This window comes from Ochotona princeps, chromosome 2 (genome assembly GCF_030435755.1).
Source record: "Ochotona princeps isolate mOchPri1 chromosome 2, mOchPri1.hap1, whole genome shotgun sequence".
NCBI lineage: Eukaryota > Metazoa > Chordata > Mammalia > Lagomorpha > Ochotonidae > Ochotona > Ochotona princeps.
The window spans coordinates 160980185-161005088 of NC_080833.1; the positions used below are offsets into that span (position 1 = coordinate 160980185).

A 24904-nucleotide genomic window follows, 5' to 3' on the forward strand; every position below is an offset into this window, starting at 1 on the left:
TAAGGAAGCAAGAATGTGGGTGGGAAATGAGGGCAGGAGAGAGAGTAGGATGGGAAGTGTTGCTATGGCCTTATGTCTTTCTTGTGAAATGCATGAAATTGGTTCACCTTATGTAAATAAAGTCATTTTAAAATATCACTAAAGGATTGACTGAAGTCAAGCTTGGAGCACGGGTAGGCAGGTTAGCATTAGGGTTCTAAGTAGTAAGCAGTTATTTTTAATTAGTTTATACTATTTGTGCCTATTCTACAAAGTTCCATCTAGCTTTAATTTTGTTTGAAAATTTATGAGGACCTGAAAGGTAATTCGTAGGTGAACAACCAAAGAATTTAGCATTAGTACCTGCGAGAACAGGTTCAAGGTCTGAGGAATATTTAAACTCAGAAAGGAGACCATCAAAAGCATCTTCAGTGACAAGAAAAATTGTGAGCAGATGTTGTCTGTCTCCTTTGAGGACAGAACAAAAGGAAGCAGCTGTCCACGGCGGCAGAGGCAGCAGTGGGATGTGAGGCAGGGCCACAATAGGATGCCAATAAACAGGGACCAGGAGGGATGTCGGCCTTCCTGGTTCCCTGCTTATTACCATATGTGTTTGCTGCGGTTGATTTAACACCAAAGGCTCTGAGTAGGTGCACCTCCCGAGATCCTGTCCTGCTCGGTGGTCTTGCAGGCTCTATGTACTAAAGGCTGTTAGACACCCACAGTCCCGAGCTTCCTGCAGCTCCAGTGAGACATTCTTAACCCCCAGCAACAATTCAGTAATTTTAAAAACCCAAATTACTCAGTTTCTGTGAAAAAAAAAGAAAAATGGACAGCTCTGCTCTATGTCCATGTAAAACTGTGTTATTCCTTTGACCTGTTTTTCCTAAGATACTAGCTACTTCCAAATTTTCTGGTAACCAAGGTTTCGCTTTCTTTATTTATTGTTATTTTTAATACAAAGTTTATTTTTGATGATGTTTACATAGTTGCTTGTGATGGAAAGGGTCAAGGATTAGGGAAAAGTGAGTAAGACCATTCTTTCCACATTTTTTTCCTCCTGTGTCTGGGGGAAATGGGGTAGGAGGATGGTGAAGCCGCACCCAGCCTCCCAAACACCTCAGTACTCGGGGATGGGGAACAGCCACCTGCTGTCATCCCAGGGTCTGCAATGTGGAGCATGCTCTGAGCGTTCTGCTTGAGTGGTTTCGATAGTCCTAAAATACTGTAAAGCTTGCTGATCCACAGATGGGGAAATCCTTCCAAGATCCGTTGCCTGACCTGGTCCACCTTAGAGTCTCCATTCACCCAGTTATTTGCTGTCAATGCTTGGCTGCGGTAGTTAACCAATTTGTTCTGTCCTCTTTCCTCTGCTGTGGTACCAGATGTCCTCTGGAGACCCCATGGACTTCCATATCCTCCATGTGTATCTGGTCATGCCATCCACTGCTCCATCTAATCATTGAGAAAACCCAGTTCTGACACATGCAGTACAAGGTCAGACCATAGATCCAGTGGTTCTCCCCATGATTGGATTTCTGAGTCCAGTGGTTTAGTTGGACAGATCCCCAAAGAAACCTATTCTGAAGTGGTCCCAGGCCTGACTTATGTGTTTGTCAGTACAGGGTCCAGCTTAGTCCGTCACCCACATCAGCCTACGCACACACTGGTAGTTGCAGTTGCTGGTTCTGTCTCCAGCCCCATCTTTTACAAAAACCGGTGGTGCTATGGCCCAGCCCGATCCTGACCAATCAGTAGGCCTGGTTTCTGTGCTTGCCAGTATGTGCAGCAGACTAGCCCAGTCAGCCCCACATCCCATTCAGCTCTTGTACATGTCAATGGGTGTTGAAGCTAATAAGTTCAACCCAATCAACACCATATCCAGCCCACACTCATGCCAGCAGGTGCCACCAACTGTCCAGCAGGCTTTCCCCCAGCCCTAGTTCTTATTGTAGCCCATCAGAGAGGTACCCACAATTTCCCTACTAGACCCACTCCCAGTACCGGATCTTGGACTCTCCAGGTGGTTCTGCAGTCTAGCCTGACAAGCTTTGTCGCCCATCCCAGCCCTTGCCAGCTGATGCTGTGGCAAAGCCAAACCAGTGCGTACTTACTCTGGCTCATGCATGCACCCATGTTTAGTCGGTTAGCCCAGCGTAGCTCTCCCCCAAACCTGTTCACATGCAGGCCAACAGGTCTTGTGGTCCTGCCCGACCTGGTCTGCTCCCAGTCCCAGTTCTCATGCTCATCCATGGGAGCAGTGGCCCAGCAGGGGAGCTCCCGCAGCCCCCCCCACCGACTCACAGCCCACCCTCCCAGGTCTCAAATATGCTAATGGGTGTTGCAGCCCAGTCTGATATGGCCCAGCTCACCTCGGCATTTGCTGGCAGGTGCAGTAGCCCAGTCTAGCCCAGCCAGTTCCCAGTGCCAGCCCTAACTGGCCCAGCCCAGCCTGCCCCCAGATCTGAGCCACATGTATGCCACTGGGTACCATGACCTGACCTGGTCTGGGCTGCTCCCTGTTGTGGTTCTTGTGCTCACCTGCAGGGACTGCATCCTGACAAAGGAGTTCCTCAAGCTCCTCTATCAGATCTCCTCCCAGTGGCAGATCTCATGCACATTGGTGGGTACTTGGCTCAGACTAACTTAACCCACCTCCTGTCCTGGGAGGAACAGCAGCCTTGTCCAGCTGGCCTACACCCATTCTGGTTCTTATTGTTAGGTGGTACAGCCACACTAGATAAAGCTTTCAGCAGGCTCCGAGACCCAACTTAGCCCATCTTACACCCACTCTTGCTCTCACAAACACCCATGGGTGCTGGAGTTAAGCTCCAATCTGGTACACACCAGGTCCAGTCTAGATTTGTGCCAAGGGACATTGTGGTCATGTCCAGCCCAGATCACCTCCCCCTTACCAGCTCTCATACTCACCAGTGGGCAGCACCCAGCCAGTTTGTCTCCTTAGCTCCCCAGCCAGGCCTGTTCACAGCCACAGATCTTGTGTGTGCCAGTGGTTGCTCTGACCCAGCTCTGTCTTGGCTTTTGCCATCAGATGCTGTAACGTGGGTTGACTTGGCCTGCACCCAGTCCCAGCTCTTGCTGGTGGGTATTGCAGCTCATCCCTGCACAGGCTGCTCCCATCCCTGGCTCATGCAAACTGATAATAGCCTAGCCCAGCATAACTCGCACTCCAGCCTGGCTCCTGCACATGCTGGTGGCCTAAGGTTGACCTAGCACTGCCTGGCCTGACCAGCACCCAGGCCTGGATCACATGCTGTTCAGCAGAATCCCAATCTTTTGGTGGTTTCTGGCCCAGAGCTCTGCCCATCGATCAGGATCTCAAGCTCCTGGAATGTGCACTGGCCCAGGACCCTACCCCTCTACACGCCCAAAAGCCAGGCTCAGTGAAAGTTCCCCAAACCTGGCCCACCAGCACACCGGGCCAGCATGCTAACCTGGGTCTCTCCCCACCCCTCCTCCCACCCCACTGAGGACCAAGGACGTGGGGCAATCCCCAGGCCTGCTCAGCCCAACTGAACTTGAGCCCCAGGTCACTGCTGCTCCTGCCAGCTCCCTCCCCCAGCCATTTGCAAGCCTACACCCTCAGGCCCCCTTGGGTCTGCCACCCTCCCATGCAGGGGAGAGTGACCAAAGCTTTTCCTTTTAAAACCGATTATTGATAGGATTCAATTGAGAAAGAAAATATTTTTTTCAAGAAATTTAGCAAGAAATGTACAGATGATCTTCTATCAAAGTTTGTAACATGTTCATCTTTTGATAAAAGATGACCTGTATTCTTATTGCTATTGCATCCTTTAAAGAACTGTTTTACTATAGCTCTTACTCCTTATTTATTTTTATTTAGCAGATATTAAACCAATTAGCTGAACTAATTCCTCCATGTTCTGTTAAAAGAGGACATCAGCTTCTCATTGTGGTAGATCTGGGATTTTTAGCATAATTTCTTGATGTGCAAACAGTTTCTTTGAAAAGAACTTGCAGTGTGAGTAATTTGGTTATCTGCTTCTTTAGCTGAGTATCTCTCATTCGGTCAACTCCTAATAAAGGCACGGACTCTTCCATTCACAGCTTAACGTAATTCTGAATAAACTGAATTACAGCCTAAAACAATCAAATGACTGAATATACTCGTGGTACCAGAAGGCATGGTTAAGATTTCCATGACAGATGATTACAAGAGAAAATGGTTTACAATGTCAAGTGCAGAACTTAATTAGGAACACACTAGATGCTCTTTCCTTTTTATGTTCTGAAAAAGTAATTAGTAAGGTGTACTGGTCCAAGGCAGTGGGTTTTATATATTCCTGATATTTGAATGAATACATGGAAATAGGAAAAGTAAGATTTTAAATTGTTGTGATCTCTGTGCTTTTTACTTGAGTATGAACATCATAAAGCTTTAGGAACAGGACCTTTGCTAACCTACATTATTAATATTCAAGGAAAAACAATTACAGGCAAGAAAATATTGTTTTATTTAAGAATCAGTGCTTCGTTTCATAAACACTCTTAGTTCAATCAAATTTTCACATTTAAGTAAAACTTTAGTACTCGATCCAAAAGCATTTGTACTATTAGCTCTTCAGTAAGAAAAGTATTCTCTGAGCAGCTGGGAATTACGTATATAGGGATACATTTGTGATTAATTGAGCAATTTTTAAAAATTTTTTCAGTAGATTTTTGAGTAGAAATTACATTGACAGCTTGTTTTCCTGCATTTCACAAAGTTAATCTGACCTGAAATTTTATGACGTATGCTATTCTTTTTTTTTACTATTAATCTGTCAAAATTTATAAAGCTCAGGTCTTTTAAACCAAATTATTTTCACTAAGCATAACTTATTTCATTATTTTTTCTGTAGGTTTTCAAGTTGCCAGTTATGCTAAATTCCTATTAAAATAAAACCCCACTTTGTACAAATACATACATGTAAGAGGTCTTCGGAACATTCACAGTAAATGTGTGCTCAGAAAAAACTCCGCTTTTTATTGGAAAGGCAGATCTACAGGGAGAAGGAGACTGAGTAAAGGATCTTCTGTCCACTAGTTCACTCACCAAGTGGCCTCAGTGGCCAGAGCCGAGCTGATCTGAATCCAGGAGCTTCTTCCAGGTCTCCCACACAGGTGCAGGGTCCCAAGGCTTTGGATTGTCCTCAACTGCTTTCCCAGGCCACAAGCGGAAAGCTGGGAGGGAAGTGGAGCCACTGGGATATGAACCGGTGCCCTCATGGGATCCCGGTTCATGCAAGGCAAGGATTTAGCCACTAGGCTATTGCGCCAGGCCCTTATACATCTTTTGAAGCATGCTTGCATGCATAAAGACACAGATCATAGATGACACTTATGAATTTCACAGAATTAACCTGCTTTCAGCAATTTCCCAAGTGATCACCCAGCTTTTTTCTTGCTGCTGGCAAATGGTCTTTTGGGTATATAAAGACAAACCTATATTGCATCAACTTTCATGTTTTATTATTTTTATCTGATAGCATAATATATATTCACTTTAAAATTAAATATTTAAAAAGCATCAGTTGGTTAATTTGAAAGGCAAAGCAATAAAGAGAGAAGAGAAGGGAAAGGGAAAGAGATTTTTCCATCTGCTAGTTTACTCCCTAAGTGGGCACAAGAGCTAGGACTGGGCTAGGCTGAAGCCAGGAGACAGGAGTTTCATCAGGCCCATGGCATGGGTGCCAGGGGTCAAAGCACTGGGGGCATGGGTGCCAGGGCTCGAAGCACTGGGGCCATCGCTGCTGCCATCCCAGGCTGTACGCAGGAAGCTGGGGCGGGGGAATACCTGGGACTTAGGCCATCACCGTGAGACAGAGCGCCAGCACTGTAAAGCAATGCAGCTTAACTCACTGCTACAAGGCTGACCCCTCATTTCCTAAAAATCAGTTAATTTTAGTTGGAAAATGGGCAAGTGAGAGAGAGATCTTCCATATACTAGTTCACTTCCCAAAGTGCCCACATGAGCTGGAGATGAAATAGTCCCAGTCCAGAAGCCTAGGACACAGAGCCCTGTGTGGGTGGCAGGGAACCCAACCCCTGTGTGGGTGGCAGGGGACCCAACCCAACCCCTGTGTGGGTGGCAGGGGACCCAGCCGCTCGAGCCATGGTCAGCTGACTTCCAGAGAACACATTAGCAGGATGCTGATTCGGAGGGCGGAACCAGGTCCTGACTCAGGCCCTCGGGAATGGACTGGGGTGTCCCCAGGAGTCTCTTAGTCTCCACACTGAATGTCTACTCCTGTGCGTTTTTAAGTGCATCTAATGTAATATCTTGATAGTTAAAATGTCTTAGTAGTGTTGTACAAATGAAAGCAGATGTACTGCTCAACGACTTTTTCTTTGCGTGTGTGAGTGTACTTGAAAGGTGTTTGCACCAGGGAAGTAAATATGTTCCGTTCTGATGATGTTACACGATCGTCATAGCAGATTGCAGAGAGATTACTTAGCATCTTCAGTTTCCCTACTTCAATTTCTAAGGGAAAAACTCATCTAAGGACAGACAGATGTTTCTTATTTATAAACCCATGTTAATTGTTTCTGCAATTACTAACATCGTTACTTTCACTTGGATCCTATACCTCTTAACAATTACTGAATCTGTAGTTTGAGATTTTTAGTGACATTTTGATGTTTGGCTGTAAGAATTTTGCAAAAGTGACTTTAGAAATTTATTTTATTTTATTTTGTTTTATTTTACTTAATGATATTGTTCCCTAGGCTCTGGGATTCCCCCTCTCCAGGAAACATGTTAAATAGTAATAAATAACTATGAGGAGACGTTAAGATTTTTTAAGGATTTATTTATTTTGAGTAGAATGTTATTGTGCCAGTAATTCCCATGCTTAGCTATAGTTTAGAATCATTAGCCAGTCCAGGAACATCCAGACCGGTTAAATTAGGCCTCAAGATGCCAGGAAAGTTTCCTGAGTGATGCCCATGTACTGTTGAGTTGGAATCTTTTGGTACTGTACCGTTCTCAGGCTGGATTCATGTTAGAAGCTCCTTGGAAATTCTGAGCAATGAATGGCCCCACTCCACGCGTGAGAACATCTTATTCATTTGATTGGAGGAGATTCTCCTGCATGAATGTGTGTTAAAAAATGAAAAACCCTGGTAGTTTTCATAAATGGCCAACATTGCAGACCACTGGTCTAATGGGAAGAATACTAAGAATCAGGAAGTATGGCATTTCGGTTCTACTGCTCTGAACTCAGGTCAGTTCCCTAGCACATTTTAGTGATCTATAAAATAGAAGTGTTAATAATGGCTTCTACACCAGGAGCCAGGAACTTCTTCCAGGTCTCCCATGTGAGTGCAGGGTTCCAAGGCTTTGGGCCATCTTCTTCTGCTTTCCCAGGCCACAAGAATGAATGTGGATGGGAAGTGGAGCAGCTGGGACACGAACCAGTGTCCTGGCAGATGCACAGTGAGGATTTAGCCACCATGCTACTGGGCCTGGTCCCCAAGAAAACTTTTAAAATATTGAAAAAAAATTGCTTCTTACAGCTGATGGACTTTATTATCGGTAAAGGAAACAATATGTTCATAATTTCTTTGCAGTTAGGTATATAGATGATAGCAGTTAGTGTTTGGTCACGTGGAAGCTACCCTAGGAATGGTATAGGTTTATTTGTTACTCTTTGGCACACTTTGTAGCATAAAGATACTAGATCTGTGAGCATAAAGAAACCTCGGCCCCTTGGCTGTCACCTGGCTGTTATCATCCTGGTTGTTAGAAGATGCATTGCATTTTTTGCCTTCACTGTGGAAGGATGAGTGTCTGCTCTCTGCTCTGGTCACTCCTGGGCGGTACAGACAGAGCCTCGCACTGGCCTCAACCCCGTGTCCAAGCACTTACATGCCACTCCTTCAGGGTTTTAAAAACTCCCAACTGTAGATCAACTACAAGCTCATGAGCAATTTGTTTTTGCTTGATTCTGTTTGGAGAGTACTTGCAAACAACACCTCTTGTTTCTCTCTGAAAAGGGTGAGTTGGTTAGTTTTCCTAAGCAAATCGACATGAGGCACTACCCCTAGTTTTCAGAGGAAAGAAGAAGTGGATCTTTCCTGATTGGATTGGAAAAGATGAAAGATTACCTACCCGATAACCTAGTTTAATCTTCCTGTCCAGGAGGCCAGCATTCGGGTTAAGAAAGAGTTGAATGGAAGAGGCCAGCCCTGGGCCCGGCGGCGTGGCCTAGCGGCTAAGGTCCTCGCCTTGAACGCCCCAGGATCCCATGTGGGCGCTGGTTCTGATCCCGGCAGCTCCACTTCCCATCCAGCTCCCTGCTTGTGGCCTGGGAAAGCAGTCGAGGATGGCCCAATGCCTTGGGACCCTGCACCCGTGTGGGAGACCTGGAAGAGGTTCCTGATTCCTGGCTTTGAATTGGCGCAGCACTGGCCATTGCGGCTCACTTGGGGAGTGAATCATCTTCCTCTCTGTCTCTCCTCTTCTCTGTATATCTGACTTTGTAATAAAATAAATAAAATCTTTTTAAAAAAATTTTAAAAATTAAAAAAAAAAAGAGGCCAGCCCTGTGACGTAGCAGCTCAAGCTCCCCCTGCAGCGCCCCATACGGATGCCGGTTCCGGTCCTGGCTGCTCCGCTGGCGTCCAGCTTGCTGCTGAGCTCTATCAAAGCAGCTTTGGATCAGCTCAGCTCTGGCTGTGTGCGGATGAGCCTGTAGGTGGAAGATCTCTGTCCATCTCTGCTTCTCTGTGTAACTCTACCTTTCAAATAAAAACAAAATGTACTTTAAATACATAATTGAAGATGTGTTGCCAAAGACTCTGGAAAGGAGGCTCAGCATTTGAAAGTATGGAAGACACTACTCTAAAAAGAAGTGGTAAGAAATCACCCTAATCTCATGATTTCACCTCCTTCTTAAGGGCCTATTGCTTTGACCCTACTAACTTACTAAGTTTATATACTCATCAGTGTTGAGCCCCTCCACACTGTTCCCAGTAGTGCCTGACTGTTGGCGCTTTGGAGAACACAAAGGCTGCGCCCGCATGAACTTACAGGGAACTAGAGTTAGGTCAGTGAGTAACTGCAGCCCTAGGATGAAAGCTGACTGACCAGTCACCCATAATCCATGACCATTGAGCTTTGTAGACAGATATTTGCTGAAACATGCCAAACAGGCAAAGATAAGCTACATGCTACCAGGAAAATGTACTCGTGTTTTCTTTGTTTTGACCTTTTTCTAGAACACTTCTTACGTATGAAAATGTTTATTATTAAAGAATCTAATGAACCTAGAAAATATTGAATAAACTTGAGGGAAAGGAGTGTGAGAATCACCCAATTTTATCTATATTATAATATAATGCTGGTAAATCAGTGTTGAAATAGGAAGGACTAAGCCATGAAGGGTTTAAAACAGCATGACTACATGTTCTATGCAAGGTTCTTTTTTCATTTTATTTATTTATTTATTTTTATTATTATTTATTATTTTTATGCAAGGTTATTAACCATGAAGGTTTGTGAAATCCTGGTTTCTTTTGAAGCTGTTGCCTTTCAGTGCTTCAATACTGACCTCTAGTGGCCACTCAGAAACAAAAATTAGAAACCCAGGCTTTACATCATTTTCCTGGTTTCTTCATTGAATTCCACTCTGCAGCCATCCTGAAAGATACAACTTTTAACAAGCTTAAAATATGAGAAAAAGAATAAAGCCAAAGGCTTTCAGACTAAAACATTACAATATTTTTGCTTTAGAATCTTCATCTAAGAACAGCTAGAGTGTGTGCCTTTGAATGTATCCAGTAATTACGACTTTCACCTCCTTCTCTGAAAAATGCATTGTTTTACAGATCAGAAAAGTAAAAAGCCTATCAAAGAGAAGGCAGAGCAGTTCTGCTGCTGTTACCTGGCGTTTCTGCACCCAGTACACTGCACCGAAACCACCCCGGGTTCAGGCAGAGGCTGGGTTTTTGATGCGACACTAGGTATTACATAATCTCCTCATAGGGAGACTTTTATCAGAAGTAAACACCAGACAGATCAAGCTGAGGGATTTCTAGACGATGACTGGCCAGCTGTCCTCAGTCACGCCGACGTCCTGGAAGGTGAAGACCAACAACTGTGGCGAAGGAAGCGGCCCAAGGACAGACCTCAGCTTAGTGGACGAGCCAGTCCTGCATCCTGGGCAGGAGGAGGGGCACAGGCGAGGCCCTGGACACAGGGTCAACACTAGTCTCTCGATTTGGATCATCGTGCTGTGATCATACAAGATGTTGGCAGTTGGTAAAACTGAGTGAAGGACATGCAGCAATTCTGGGCACTGCTTTGCTAAGTTCTTTCTTAGCCTAATTTTTTTTCGAAATAAAAAAGAAAAATTAAGTTAAAAATTTTTTTAAAGGTTTCTTTATTTGCAAGTCAAAGTTCTAGGACAGGGACAGGGGAGAAAGAGGGAGATCTTCCATCTGGTGCTTCACAGCCAGATGGCTGCATAGCTAGAGCTGAGCCAGTCTGAAGCCAGGAACTGCCTTCCAGGCACATTAGCAGGGAGCCGGATCAGAAGTAGAGCAGAGAAGACTTTTACCAGCAGCTGTATGGGATGCCAGTGCTGCAAGCGGTGGTTGTACGTGCTAAGCTACAGCCTTTTTGTTTGTTTGCAGTCTCACAAGTCAGGAGTTTGGAAAGGATACAACTGTGCTTAGTCTACTTTTGATTCACTTCCAGATGGAAGTGTTGGTCTTTGTTCCTTAGTCGCTGAGTCAGGTCTTCCAGGCCCACTCAGTGCCTGGCGTCTCCGAACATCTGGATCTAAGTGTGGGCTCTCTTGCGTGTTGGCTGGCTGCAGGAGTTGGGCCTTGGAAACTGGGAGTCTCTCAGTGCCTACACTCGGAAACTGTCAGAGTCTTCCACCAGATCCTGTCGGCCCGGATGGGAAGAGGACATGGACTCCACCTGTCAGGGCAACAAGGGTTTAAAGAGTGTGTCCATCTTTAGCCCATCAGACATAACTAACAGAATAAATACTTGACTTGGAATTAGTGAAGAAAGCATGATCTTGGTTTTACTATTTACTAATAATGTGACCTCTCCGAGCCTAGGCTTCCTCGTCTTTAAAATGGTAGCAACAACACCGGTGCCAGGAAGTTGTCAGAAAGCTAAGTGAACTGTGATTGGAAATGCTGAGCCTAGTGGGCAGGGGCTCCAGGAGCCTCATCTCACACGCCCGGTTCATGTGAGACGTTCACATGCTCTTGTGCGACCCTCACCTCCGTGGGCTTGCTGCACTCACTGTGGCCGCTTGAGGCTTGATAGCTCCCCCTGCCGTGCTGTCAGGCTAGCTGTACAGACGCTATCTGTGATCCTTTCATTTTGATCCCCAGGCACACAGCTGCTGACACACTGCCTTCTCGGCGTTTGTCCTCAGGGCTGTCAGCACAGGTTTGACGGTTTCTCGCAGTCTGTCAGCGCGCCCTGAACCCACGACGTGCGGCGTCTTTGTTCCCGTGACTGCTGTACTGGCAGCCTGTGTTTCACACAAGGTGGCGGGTGCTCGACTGGTGATGGTCTGCACCTTGGAGCAGTTCTCCAGTTGGGGGCAATTCCCTGTGGGTGTTTTTCACAGCAGAGATGCTGCCAGATCGTGACTGATTCGAAACAGTAGCATCCGAATGAGCTGAGGAAGCACAGTGGATCTCAGCCTGCTGCCAACAGAGGGGCGTGGTGGCCCTTGGTTGCACCGCAAGCTGCGTTTGTATTGCCTTGTGCCCTGCCAGCAGCCAGCTCCTTTTCCCAGGTGTGTTCTCAGGAAGATAAATCACACAGTTTGGTTTTGGTAGAAGTCTTCTGTTTGTTATTTTTCTATTTTCTACCCTCAAAGGATGCTTTTATGGAAGTGGAAGGAACCACTGTAATCCTTTAGGAGTACAAGGAGACATTAACTTATTACCAAAATAAAAGACTCATTCATTCAGTAATTCACAGAGCCATCTTCTTTAACTTACTGGTTTGAAATACAGCATTTTTATGTTAAAATCCTGTATCTTCATGGACTGTGTAACCTTAGCAAATTTACTTTGATTTCTTTTTTTTTAAGATTTATTTATTTATTTTTATTGGCAAGGCAGATATACAGAGAGGAGGAGAGACAGAGAGGAAGATCTTCCGTCTGATGTTTCACTCCCCAAGTGACCGCAATGGCAAGAGCTGAGCTAAACTGAAGCCAGGCACCAGTAACCTCTCTGGGTCTCCCACGCAGGTACAGGGTCCCAGGGCTTTGGGCGGTCCTTGACTGCTTTCCCAGGCCACAGGCAGGGAGCTGGATGGGAAGCAGGGCCCATCCCATTTGGGATCCTGGCACGTGCAAGGCAAGGACTTTAACCACTACACTATTGCTCCGGGCCCTACTTTGATTTCTTGAAATCTCAGCTTCCTTGTGTATCTAATGGAATATAGGATTTGGGGACCATGCATTAATGACATGTTTTAATATGATTAATTTGTGTTTTGCACTTGGAGTTAGGTCTTACACTGTAAGTGGCCGTAACAATATATTTACTTCATTATTATTTTTTCTATTGTTTTTTTTCTTTGTTTTTTATTTTTATTTACTTTTTACTGTTTTTATTTTTAGTTTTATGGTACAATCCATAGGCTCTGGATTTCTTCATTATTCTGAACAATTTCCCACATTTTAAGTCCTTTAAGTCCTACTGACTACAAGTTGCTAGAGATTACATATTTCTGGCAAAGCAGAGCTACTTTGAATACGTATGGCCTTTCCTTTAAAAATGCACTTTAAAATAGGTCTGAATTGGGCAGCAGTTGGCTCATGCAGGAATAGATGGGAAAAGTTCCGATGTCAGTTTAGTTCATTGTGGCTAAGAGTGAAGGGCAGTTCTCTTAAAATGCATGTCCTTGTTAGCTAATGTGGGAGGTGGGGACAGAGCTGGAGCTGGCCTTGTGTGTGACCCTGCTGTGACAATGAGCAAAGGGTGGCCTGCGGAAGATTCCTGTAATTTAATGACATGCCTCATTGCATTTCTTTTTTTTTTTTAAGATTTATGTATTTTTATTGGCAAGGCAGATATACAGAAAAAAGGAGAGACAGAGAGGAAGATCTTCCATCTGTTGATTTACTCCCCACACGGCTGCAAGGGCCGGAGCTGCACTGATCCGAAGCCAGGAGCCAGGAGACTTTTGTTTGCTTGTCTCTGTTTTACTGCCTTTCAAAATAATATATATCAAATTCAAGTTGCTTGTTTATTGTTCTCTTAAGAGACCAGGGTACATTTTGTAGTACCTGATTTTTATAACAAAAACTTGACATGAAAACAAAATTTTCCAGATTTCCTTTAGCCACAGGGTCTGAAATATCTCCTTCCCATAGTTATTCTTCTTTAAGCTTGTGAAGTACTTACCTTTCTTGGTTTCTATGGGTAATATTTAAAATTCCATACCAAAAGATACAATAATACCTCTTTGCTTAGAATTCGTTTTAAAATTTCACCTATTTGTTTTTCTAGTAACTTAAAATTATGTCTTTAAAATCTCAAGCATCAAAAAATTACTTGCTTTTTATTTAAGACATACACTGATGTCTTCTTTAACACAATCTTTGGGGCCGGGACTGTAGCACAATGTATTCAGCCACTGTCTGTGGTGCTGACATGCCATATAGAAGCTGACTCTAGTCCTGGCTGCTCCACATCAAGCAGTGAAACCTGACACAGGGCCTTGGGGTCCTGCGACCATGTGGGAGACCTGGAACAAGCTCTGGGCTTCAACCTGCCCTGTCCCTGGCCATTGTAGACACTGGGGAGTGAAGCGCTGGTGGAAGATCCCTCTCACCCTGTCTCTCTCATACTGCCTCTTCCTCTCTTTGTAATTCTGACTTTCAAATGAAAGAGTTCTTTTAAAGAACTGTTTGCAGAGAGAAAAAGATCTTTCATCTGCTAGATCACTCCCTAAATGGCCACAACAGACAGAGCTGAGCCGATCTGAAGCCAGGAGCCAGGACCACCTTTCTGCTTTCCCAGACCAGCAGCAGGGAGCTGGAAGGGAAGTGGGTGAGTCAGGAAATGAAGCAACGCGCATATGGGATGCTGGCACTTGAACAGGGAGGATTAGCCAATTGAGCCCTTGGGTCGAACTCCCTCTTTAAGAAAAAAACAATGTTTTAAGTGATGTAAGCATTCATTGATGAAACTGAATTATCACTATCGATAATGATAGTGTTATTATCATTCCTAGCTTTTGAAAAGTTATTGGCTCCCTGTAGTGGCATTTTGTAGTTTTTAGTAAGTACATGTGGCTCCCTCTGTTAGGCCATGTGCTGCAATGCTGGCATCTTGAATTGAGTTCTGCCAGTGTTCCTGGGAAAGCAGCAGCAGATGACCCATTGTTTCGGCTCCTGCTGTGAGGGAGACCCAGATGGAGCCATGGGCTCCTGGTTTGGGCCTCGCCCAGTCCTGGCCTTTGTGGCCTATTGGGAGTGAAACAGCAATGGAAAGTCTCTCTCTCGCTGTCTCTCTTTGTCTCTGTCCCTGTCTCTCTCCCCGTTTCTTCCCTCCCTCCCTCTATGTCTGTCTCTCCTTCATCATTCTGCCTGTCAAATAAATAAGTAAACCTTATTATATGTCATATTTTATAGTTGAATGTGAAAGATTGCATTAGCAAATTATAACGGGAATGTATTTTATTTGTCATTTCTGATTCTGGAACCTGAAAACTCTTCTATTGGAAGTTCTTTGTGAGGCTGGCATTGTGGCATAGAAAGTGTAGCTGTTGCCTACACTGCCGCTTCCCAAACGGGCACTGGTTTGTGTCCTGGCTGTTCCACTTCCAGTTGAGTTCCCCAGTAATGGCCTGAGAAAAGCTGTGGAAAATGACCCAAGTATTTGAGCTCCTGGCACGCAGTGGGAGAGCCAGATGAAGCTTCTGGCTTCTGGCTTCTGGCTTCAGCCTGCCCCAGCCCTGACTGTTGTGGCCATCTGAAAGTGAGCCAGTGGATGGAAGATTTTTGTCTCGATCTGTCCCTCTCTCTCTTTCTGTAACTCTTAAATAAGTAAGTAAGTGTTTGTTTGGTTTTGTTAAACAAAAAGCTCTTTGCTAACACATTAGATATAGTTCCATATTCAACAAAGCAGTTAGGTTATGATTGTGACCAAGATGGAGAAGACCCACGTAATGTTGGCTAGACAGGCAGGAAGCACAGGAGGTAGCAGCTTATACTGAAGGTCAGCCCAGCCTGAGGGTCAGCTCAGCCTGAAGGTCAGCTCATACTGAAGGTCAGCCCAGCCTGAGGGTTAGCCCAGCCTGAGGGTCAGCCCAGCCTGAGGGTCAGCTCAGCCTGAAGGTCAGCCCAGCCTGAGGGTCAGCTCAGCCTGAAGGTCAGCCCAGCCTGAGGGTCAGCCCAGCCTGAGGGCCAGCCCAGCCTGAGGGTCAGCTCATACTGAGGGTCAGCTCAGCCTGAAGGTCAGCCCAGCCTGAAGGTCAGCCCAGCCTGAGGGTCAGCCCAGCCTGAGGGTCAGCCCAGCCTGAGGGTCAGCTCATACTGAGGGTCAGCTCAGCCTGAAGGTCAGCCCAGCCTGAGGGTCAGCCCAGCCTGAGGGTCAGCTCAGCCTGAAGGTCAGCCCAGCCTGAGGGTCAGCTCAGCCTGAAGGTCAGCCCAGCCTGAGGGTCAGCCCAGCCTGAGGGTCAGCTCATACTGAGGGTCAGCTCAGCCTGAAGGTCAGCCCAGCCTGAGGGTCAGCCCAGCCTGAGGGTCAGCTCAGCCTAAAGGTCAGCCCAGCCTGAGGGTCAGCTCAGCCTGAAGGTCAGCCCAGCCTGAGGGTCAGATCATACTGAAGGTCAGCTCATACTGAAGGTCAGCCCAGCCTGAGGGTCAGCCCAGCCTGAGGGTCAGCTCATACTGAAGGTCAGCTCATACTGAAGGTCAGCTCATACTGAGGGTCAGCCCAGCCTGAGGGTCAGCCCAGCCTGAGGGTCAGTTCAGCCTGAAGGTCAGCCCAGCCTGAGGGTCAGCCCAGCCTGAGGGTCAGCTCATACTGAGAGCTCTTAGCATAGCAACAAAGCAGCAGTTTTGCTGGGAACTTATTTCTGTTTCTGCTTTCTTAAACATGTAACATTCTTGGTGTCTTGAGTTTAATAGCTCCAAAGCTCTTCAGAAGTATTGAGCTGAACCACTGGTCCAAATTGAGCTCCAATGTATCCATTTATCTTAAAGAAATATCACCCTCTTCTTGAGGAATAAAGGAAAAGGAATTCTAGCAGAGAGCTGCTAATTTCCACTTCTAGTTGCACAGATAATACTTGCAAGCAACCACTGAAATAAGAGTAGTGCCAAGCCAACGGGGCATCCACACCCCATGCTGGAGTCTGTCTCAGGCCCCAGGAGCTGTCGCCTCCTGTCTCCCTCTGGCAAGTCAACAGCATCACCCAGATATCTAGACTGTGACTGATCAGCCATCTTTTAAACATATATTTATTTGTTTATGACACAGACAGACAAAGAACGAGAACTACCATCCTCTGCTTCACTCCCCAGATGTCTACAAACGGGGGCCAGGGCCTAAATCCAGAGCCCAAGCACTCCCAGCACGGTCTCTGCCTCTCGGAGGATGCCCAGGCGGGGTGAAGGGAGTCAGCCGAGGCGGCTGTCCAGGCCAGTCCCTGGGAGGAAGGACAGGCCGGTCAGCAGTGGTCAGCCTCCGCTCTCTGCCTAGTGAGCAGGCCTGTGCGTCGTCACCTCACTGAACAGACCTGGGCCATGTCAGTAACCTGGAAATGGATTTTAAAAAGCTTTTTTTAAAAATTGAGATGACATTAACTTCATGTGAAATATTAATAAATAGCACCTGAAATTCTAATATTTATGAAAAGCCTCTTGAGAAGGAAAATATCTTTGTTTTTAAGTACTCATGGTTTAATTATTATTGTATAAGAAGATGAAATTAATTCAGAAATTATCTTAAAGATGTATAGAGATCTTGGGAAATTTTTAATAAAAATATTGACAGAGAGTGATTTGTATATTCGTTCTCTGTTTCAGGGATTGAACATCATCTTCCATGTGGCCTTGGCTCTGCTGAAGGTGAGTGTCTCACGGCTCCTGGGGCTGGAGTAACCCACCCACAGGCTCCAGGCATGCGCAGTGCATGGACGGACACAAGGCAGTGTCTCGGAGAAGCTCTGGGGTTTTGCTTATTTGGAGTTGTTTTTCTTAAAATTCATTTAAGCTTTCTATCCTAGTACTTTCTGCAGTAACATAACAGGTATGAAATGGATAACATGAGGAAATGTGAAAACGTGTTTTCTGTCAAAATGATGCCTGTGTTTCTCTTAAAATACTTCTTACCATACTAACTTTTCTGAAAGTGCCTACACATATAATTGAATTATTAACAAGTACTGTATTATACTTAATAAAAAGAAACAGCTCTATTTTTAATTCACCCAAAATCAATTATAACTACATTGTTGGATTGTATATCAGCATATCCGTATAGCTTTAACACTGGTCACAGTAAGATGTCTTCTTACTGCGCAGCGTGATATCTTAGTGATTAAATCCTTGCCTTGCATGTACCGGGATCCCAAAGGGGTGCCACTTGGTGGTGTCCGAGCTGCTCCACTTCCCATCCAGCTCCCTGCTTGTGGCCTAGGGAAGCAGCTGAGGATGTGCCAAAGCCTTGGGACCCTGCACCTGCGTGGCAGACCCAGAAGAAGCTCCTGGTTTCTGGTGTAGTATTGGCTCAGCTCCAGCTATTGTGGCCACTTAGGGAGTGAACCTGCGGATGGAAGGTCTTTCTCTCTCCTTCTCTCTGCAAATCTGCCTTTCCGATAAAAATAAATCAATCTAAAAAAGAAGAAAAGAAAAGAAAGAAGGGAGAGAAAGAGTTAGTGAAGGTAACCCTGGAAATTTTTGCTTTTCAATCAGTAAAGATACTGTGTTATTGAAGGTGGCAGTTGCCTTGTTTACAACAAGAGGAGGCCTGGGGCCCGCCGGGTAGCCTAGCAGCTGAAGTCCTCACCCTGCAAGCGGCAGGATCCCATATGGGAACTGGTTCATGTCCTGATGGCCCCACTTCCCATCCAGCAGCAGAGAATAACCCAAAGCCTTGGGACCCTGCACCTGCGTGGGAGACCTGGAGGAAGCTCCTGGCTCCTGACTTTGGATCGACTCAGCTCCAGCTTTTGCAGCCACTTGGGGAGTGAACCATCAGACCGAAGATCTTCCTTTCTGTCTCTCCTCCTCTCTGTAAATCTGCCTTTCTGATAAAAATTAAATAAATCTTTAGAAAGAGAAAAAAGACTAGGGCTTCCCACTAACCATTGTAACGTAGTCACAGACGTCACACATCAGATTTGGTTCTAGTTTTAGTCCTGCTTTGTGACCTCTGGCATAATACTCTTGGACGCTCAGAGCTTATATTTTGAGAGAATAGAAATTAATTTGTGTAATTATTATATGAATGAAATAGGATTGTACAAGAAAGCCCTTAATATAATGTTTGAAAATGTTACTGCCCAATGAATGTTGCTGTCATTATGATTACTGTTGTTGTTTACAAGTTAACTCAGAAGATGTTCCAGGGCCTCTGTCATTCTTCACCATCCTTCCAAATACGTCTTCGCACCCGGGAAGGGTGTCTTGGTATCTTTGGAGTCTTGATATTAACCAGTAGCAATCTTAAGTTTAAACAAATGCATTAAATAGCATGGACCCTCTGCCAGTCCAGAAGTGGGATGTGGCACCCCATCTTTTCTTCTAGTTAGCATCTATTTTTCGTTATTTCTGAAATTCATTGTATTCATTCAATGATTTTGTGTTTATATCTGAACGGCTCTATCCCAAAGTAATTTTCAAATTAGGAATGTTTTTAAAATGAAATAACACATAGTTATGTTTATTTCATTTAATGAAGTCATGGACCTTGGTCTCTAATTTTATATTACATTTTCCCAAAAAATGAAGAAGATCCCACTATGTATGTTCTTTACATAGGGCTGCAGTATGACTTTTAGAATAGCTAGGTAGTGAAAGTATTATATAATCTGATAATAAACAATACAAAGCACAAAGTGAGTACAAGGAAGTCCAACGAAGTTGTGACATTTCCCTATCAGACCGATTTTGTTAACTGTCCTACACGACATTGCAGCTTTCCCAGAATGGGTGACTCAGCTTGACTGGTGCCCTCAGGACAGTGCCTGGTGCCCTCAGGACAGTGCCTGGTCTATCTGTTAGCTAACTCCAGACCTTCCTTCCGCATATCAGACGTGCATCTGTGTCCCCTTCAGACTGGACGCATCATGTCATCATGTTCTTGGCTGACATGTTTATCTTATTTTTGAAAGAATTTGTTATTGAAGAACAGAGAGAGAAGGAGAGACAGACGCATTCTCCATCTCTTGATTTACTCCCCAGATAGCCACAATGGCCAGAGCTGAGTTGATCTCACGCCGGGAGCCAGGAGCTCCTTCCCAGGTCTCCCATGTGGTGGTGCAGGATCCCAGGGACCCAGACCATCCTCCACTGCGTTCCCAGGCCACAGCAGAGAGTGGATGGAAAGTGGAGTAGCCAGGACTCAAACCGGCGCCCATTTGCAATGCTGGTGCTGCAGGGCAGAGGGCTAGCTTGCTGTGTCACCTCAAAAGCCTGTTAAGTATCTTTTTTCGACTTTGCTTTTGGCTTGGTAATTCACTAGAAAATCAATAGGCAGGAAAGCTTTCTGTGTCTTCTATTATAGTATGAGCATGCTCTAACATCCTCTTAGAGAATTCATGTAACTGAAATAAAAATTTAAGTTGCAAACATGCATGAAAAAAAAAAATTTTAGGATCACCAGCCGTCAAGGAGATAAAAATAAAAACCACAATCCGATATCACCTCACTCAGTGAGAATGGCTTTACTCCAAAAATAAAAACAAGTCAAGGCTGTGGAGCTGAAGGTACCCTAACACGTGATTCATAGAAATGGCGCTGCTCTCAGTGCTGTGGAAGACAGGATGGCAGCGCCCTAGAAAACTGGAAGTAGACCTGCCACGTGACCAGCTGTCTCCGCCTGGGAATATATTCGAAGGAAATTAAAGCAGTCATGAGTTACTTGCAATCCCATGTTGATTGCAGCTCAGCTCTCTGGAGCTAAGGTGTGGACCCAACTTGGGTGTCTATCGATTGATAATAGGATAATGAAAAATGGCACATATAAACGCTCACACACTCACAATGAAATATCTCACCCACAAAAAATGAAGTCTTGGGCCTGGCACAGTAGCCTGGTGTCTAAAGTCCTCGCCTTCCATGTGCCGGGATCCTATATGGGTGCAGGTTCTAATTCCAGCAGCTCCACTTCCCATCCAGCTCTCTGCTTGTGGCCTGGGAAGGCAGTTGAGGATGTCCCAAAGCCTTGCGAGCCTGCACATGCATGGGAGACCCATAAGAAGCTCCTGGCTCCTGGCTTCGGATCAACTTAGCACTGTCGTTGCAACTACTTAGGGATTTAATCAATGGGCAGATCTTCCTGTCTGTCTCTCCTCCTCTCTATATATCTGACTTTCTGAGTAAAAGAAAAAAATTTTTTTAAAGATTTATTTATAAAAAAAGAATAAAGTCCTGACATTTTCAATAAAATGGATGCAACTGGTGATCATTATACTAAGTGAAATAGGATAGGGCTGGAGACATGGTATAGTAGGTTAAGCCTCTGCCTACAGTTCTGTACCGTATGATTGGTAGTTCAAGTCCCAGCTGTTCCACTTCCAGTCCAAGTCCCTGCTAATTCACCTGGGAAAGCAGCCAAAATCCTTGGACCCCTGATGTATGAGGGAGACTCAGAAGAAGCTTCCAGATCCAGGCTTCACATCAGCCATTGTGGCCATTTAGGGAATGAACCAGGTGATAGAAGATATCTCTCTGTCCGTCCTCTCTCTCTGTAAATTTGCCAGTCCAAATATAGATGAATAAATTAACAAATAAATATTTAAAAAAAGAAAGGAAGAAATAAAAAGCAAATAGACTAAGCCCAAAAAGGAAAATCTCACATGTTCTCTTTTTTTGTTAGTTAATATATCTGCTACCATAGTTTTAGTGATGTGATTGTTTTTTAATTTACTATATATAAATGAAATAAGCATCTTTTCATGTGATTATTGTTTGTAGCCCATGTCTATATGCCTGCTGAACTATGGTCTTATTCCTTTATTTATTTTTATTTAGTTGTGCATTAAGCCTTCAACTATAATGTAGATTTAAAATATATTATCTGAAAAACTTGAAAAATGAGGAGAGAAGGAGGAAGTATTATTATATTCTTAGAATTATTTCTATAAACTACATTAAGCCCGATCTCTTTGTGTTAATATCACATTAACATGAGACTTGTGCTATGGAAATTACCATGCATTTGCTGTAGCCCTGGGAATCTGTTGTATTAATAAATGACTTTATGAAACAAAAACCAGGAGGTCATATTGCCAACCATTTATGTAATGACCTTAGGTAAAGTGCAGTGTTTCCATGTTGAGAGTCAGGGGTCTGACCAATATCCGTCTCATGGGATTGTTGGTCGGCCCGATACAACGCGCAGTGCTGCTGGGACTCAGTCCAGCAGGAAGCACGGGTGCTGCTAGCGGGCACAGAGTTCCCTTGCTTTCCCAAATGCTTTCTAATCTTATTGTGTGTGCCCTAAATCGTTGAATAATTTGATATTTTATTTTCATATCATGTTCATTTCCAGATTTTTCTGTTAAACTATAGAAGCATCCTTTTACTTCATCGTTGTCTATTTACTTAATAATACCACTTGAATGAATTTACAGAAAGGGAATTGCTGGTTCAAAATGTGAGCACATTTTAATTTTTAAAATCTGTTCAAAGTAGCTCTTGGCTAGCAGTATCAGAGGGCGTTTCTCCTGTAAACTTGAAAGAGCAGAATCTAAATAGGTGCTTTTGTGAACATTGAAATAAAATTATAAAACAAATAGCTTAGAAAGGAATGATTGGGGCATTTGTTGTGCACAGCTCACTGAGCCTCTTCTTACAACACCAGCAGCCCGTATCAGAGTGCTGTTTGAGTCCCTGCTGCTCCACTTCCTTGTATCTTCCCTCTAACTGCCTGGGAAGGCCGCAGAGTGGCACAGCCTCTTAGGTCCTTGTCACCCTGGAGCTGTGTTGTGGCATAGTGTGTAAAGCTTCTGCCTGCAGTGCTGATACCCTGTCTGAGCACCAGCTGCTCCACTTCCAATTCAGCACCTTTGTGGGAGACCCAGAAGAAACTCCTGCTGACTTTGGCTTGTTTCAGCCTTGGCTATTGAGCCACATGGAGAGTGATAGATAGATGATAGATAGATAGATAGATAGATAGATAGATAGACAGATAGATAAAGAGAAAGAGTTCCTAGCCCTAGCTTTGGGCTGGGTTAGGCCTGGCTGCTGCAGTCCTTTGGGGAAGGAAGCAGCTCTTGGAAGAATTCTGTCTCCACCTGTCTCTCTGCCAATAAATATCTTTAAGGTGTACGTTATTGAAGTTTGTCTTGCTGTTTTATAAAAGACTTCTGCCAATTGGATTTTTGGGTTTTTTAAATATTCATTTTAGTTTTATTGGAAACGCAGGTTTACAAAGAAAAGAGAGACAGAGACAGAAAGAGACAGAGAGATCTTCCATCCATTGATTCACTCTTCACATGGTTACAGTGGCCATGGCGGGAGATGGGCTAGTCTGAAGCCAAGAGCCTGGAGCAGGGCCGTATCTGCCGCCTTCCCAGGCCGTTAGCAGGGGAGGATCAGAAGGGAAGGTTCTGGTACTACAACCAGTTCGCATATGGCATGCCAGTGTCCCAGGCAGGTGATTAACCTGCTACGTACTGTGCCATGCCTATGTTTTTTATTATTCTCTCTTTCTTTCTTTTTATTGGAAAGGCAGATTTACAGAGAGAAGGAGAGGCAGAGAGCAAAAGAGCTTCCATCCACTGGTTCACTCCCCAAATGGCTGCAAGAGCAGGAGCTAAACCAGTCAGAAGAGGAACTAGGAACTTCTTCTATGAGTGCAGGGGCCTGAGGACCTGCATTATCTCCCACTGCGTTCCCAGTCCGTAAGCAGTGAGCTAGATGGGAAGTGGAACAGCTGGACACAAACCGGTGTCCATTGGGAACTAGTGCTTACAAGTGGAAGACTAGCTTGTTGAGCCATGGTACTGGTCAGTGGGGTTTTGTTTCTTAAGATTTGTTTGAATGGTGAGAGGGACAGAGAAGCGAGGGAGAGAGAGACTAATGTTCCATCTACTGATCCACTTCCCATTGGTTGGCAGAATGCACGAGCTTGCGCCACCACCTTCTTCCACCCAGGTGCGTTAGCAGGCGCTTAGTCAGAAAGAAGTTAGATGGTCAGGACTGAAGTGCGCTTCAGCCTGGGACGTAACCAACTGTGCCACAATGCTTAATGCCTCCTTCAGACTTTTTTAAAGAGTCTAGCATTATGTTATTTTTGCTTAGGAGCAGCCAGGATTTTTATCAGCAAAACCACTGGATCCTGGCGCTTTATTTCTCAAAAACGTGCCTTTTCTTTTTTTGGAGGATCTTTGTATTTTATGTGTAAGTTCTGAATTTCTCTGGCATTTGGGGCTTTTCAGTTCTCTCCACTAAAAGGTTCTTCAGTTGATTTTGTTTGGTTTCGTTTACTAACCAACCGTTTGAAACTTTTTTGACAATTCACTGATAAAATTGTGTGGACATTTTCCACTAATTGTATGAAACTTCTTTTTTGTTCTTGAAGCAATTTTTCTTGGATTTTTTTTTAAAGATTGATTTATTTATTTGCAAGGCAGCTTTGGGGTGGAGGTGGGGATGGTTTTCCGTTTACCGGATCACTGCCCAAATGGCTACACCAGCTAGGGCTGGGCCTTGTCAAAGCCAGCAGCTCGGAGCTGCATCTGAGTCTCCCACATGGGTAGCAGGCCTGGGCACTTTAGCAGGGAACTGGACTTTAGCAGTGGAGCAGCTGGGACTTGAGTTGGTACCTGTGTGGGATGCCTGGGTACTGGCCACAGATTATACATGGGGATGCCTTTGTACTCAAGTACCAGCACACAGTAGGCACTTCAGAGACATTTACTGAATAACTGGCTGGTTTTTTTTTTTATTTTTTTCATACCCTAATGTGTCTGTGTGAGTAAGAATCCTGCAAGGAGGGCATCTTATTTTTAATTCAAGTCTCATGCTTTTAGGGGAAAAAATTGTTTATTTTCGATTTTATTTGAAGGGCAAAATGAGAGAGAGAGGGAGAGAAGGGGGGTGGAGAGAGGAGGAGAGAGAAAGGAAAGAAATAAGGAAGGCTAGCAACCTCCCATCAACTGCTTTACTTCCCAGTACCTATTACAGCGTTCTAGCCAAGGCTGGGCCACGCTGACTCTGTGAGCCCAAGGCTCAGCGCAGGTCTGCCCAGAGCCCTAGCCTCCCAAGGTGTATAGTTACAGGAAGCTGGGTCAGCATAGCGGGAAAGGACTTACACTAGACATTCTGGTACGCGATACTACAGTCTAGAGGCAGCCTAAGCATTGCACCACATACCTGGCCTTCCTTGGCTTCTAAAGAAATTAATCACTGTGGTCCATAATGTTTTTCTTTTGTTTGTATTATTTAAATGCAATGTCTATACCATGAAATCCAATGTTTTTATTTCATAAATTGTTTTGTTGTTTAAATTTTATCAGTATGTTTTGTCTACACATGTGTATGTGGTATAGTGTAATACTTCAAGGTGTATTAACTGATCTGGCTACTGGCCTCTTCAGCCCTTGATCTTTTCCTTGTTTTTGGAGCTTCCTAGTGCCTCTTCTCCAATTCTTTTTTTTTTTTTTCTAAGATTTATCTGTTCATTTGAAAGTCAAATTTACAGAAGGAGACACAGAGTTCGTCCATTTGCTGAT

At 44.6% G+C, this 24904-nt stretch overlaps 1 protein-coding gene across 2 annotated transcripts in view; it reads left to right on the forward strand.

The window, feature by feature from the left end:
- The window catches only part of RABGAP1L (RAB GTPase activating protein 1 like), a 614224-nt gene that overhangs the window by 413618 nt on the left and 175702 nt on the right, over positions 1-24904 (forward strand). For both annotated transcript variants that reach the window (XM_058660694.1, XM_058660695.1), the window contains exon 18: positions 17028-17069. In XM_058660694.1, the coding sequence (XP_058516677.1) occupies positions 17028-17069 (42 nt within the window). The remainder of the gene's footprint in view (positions 1-17027; positions 17070-24904) is intronic.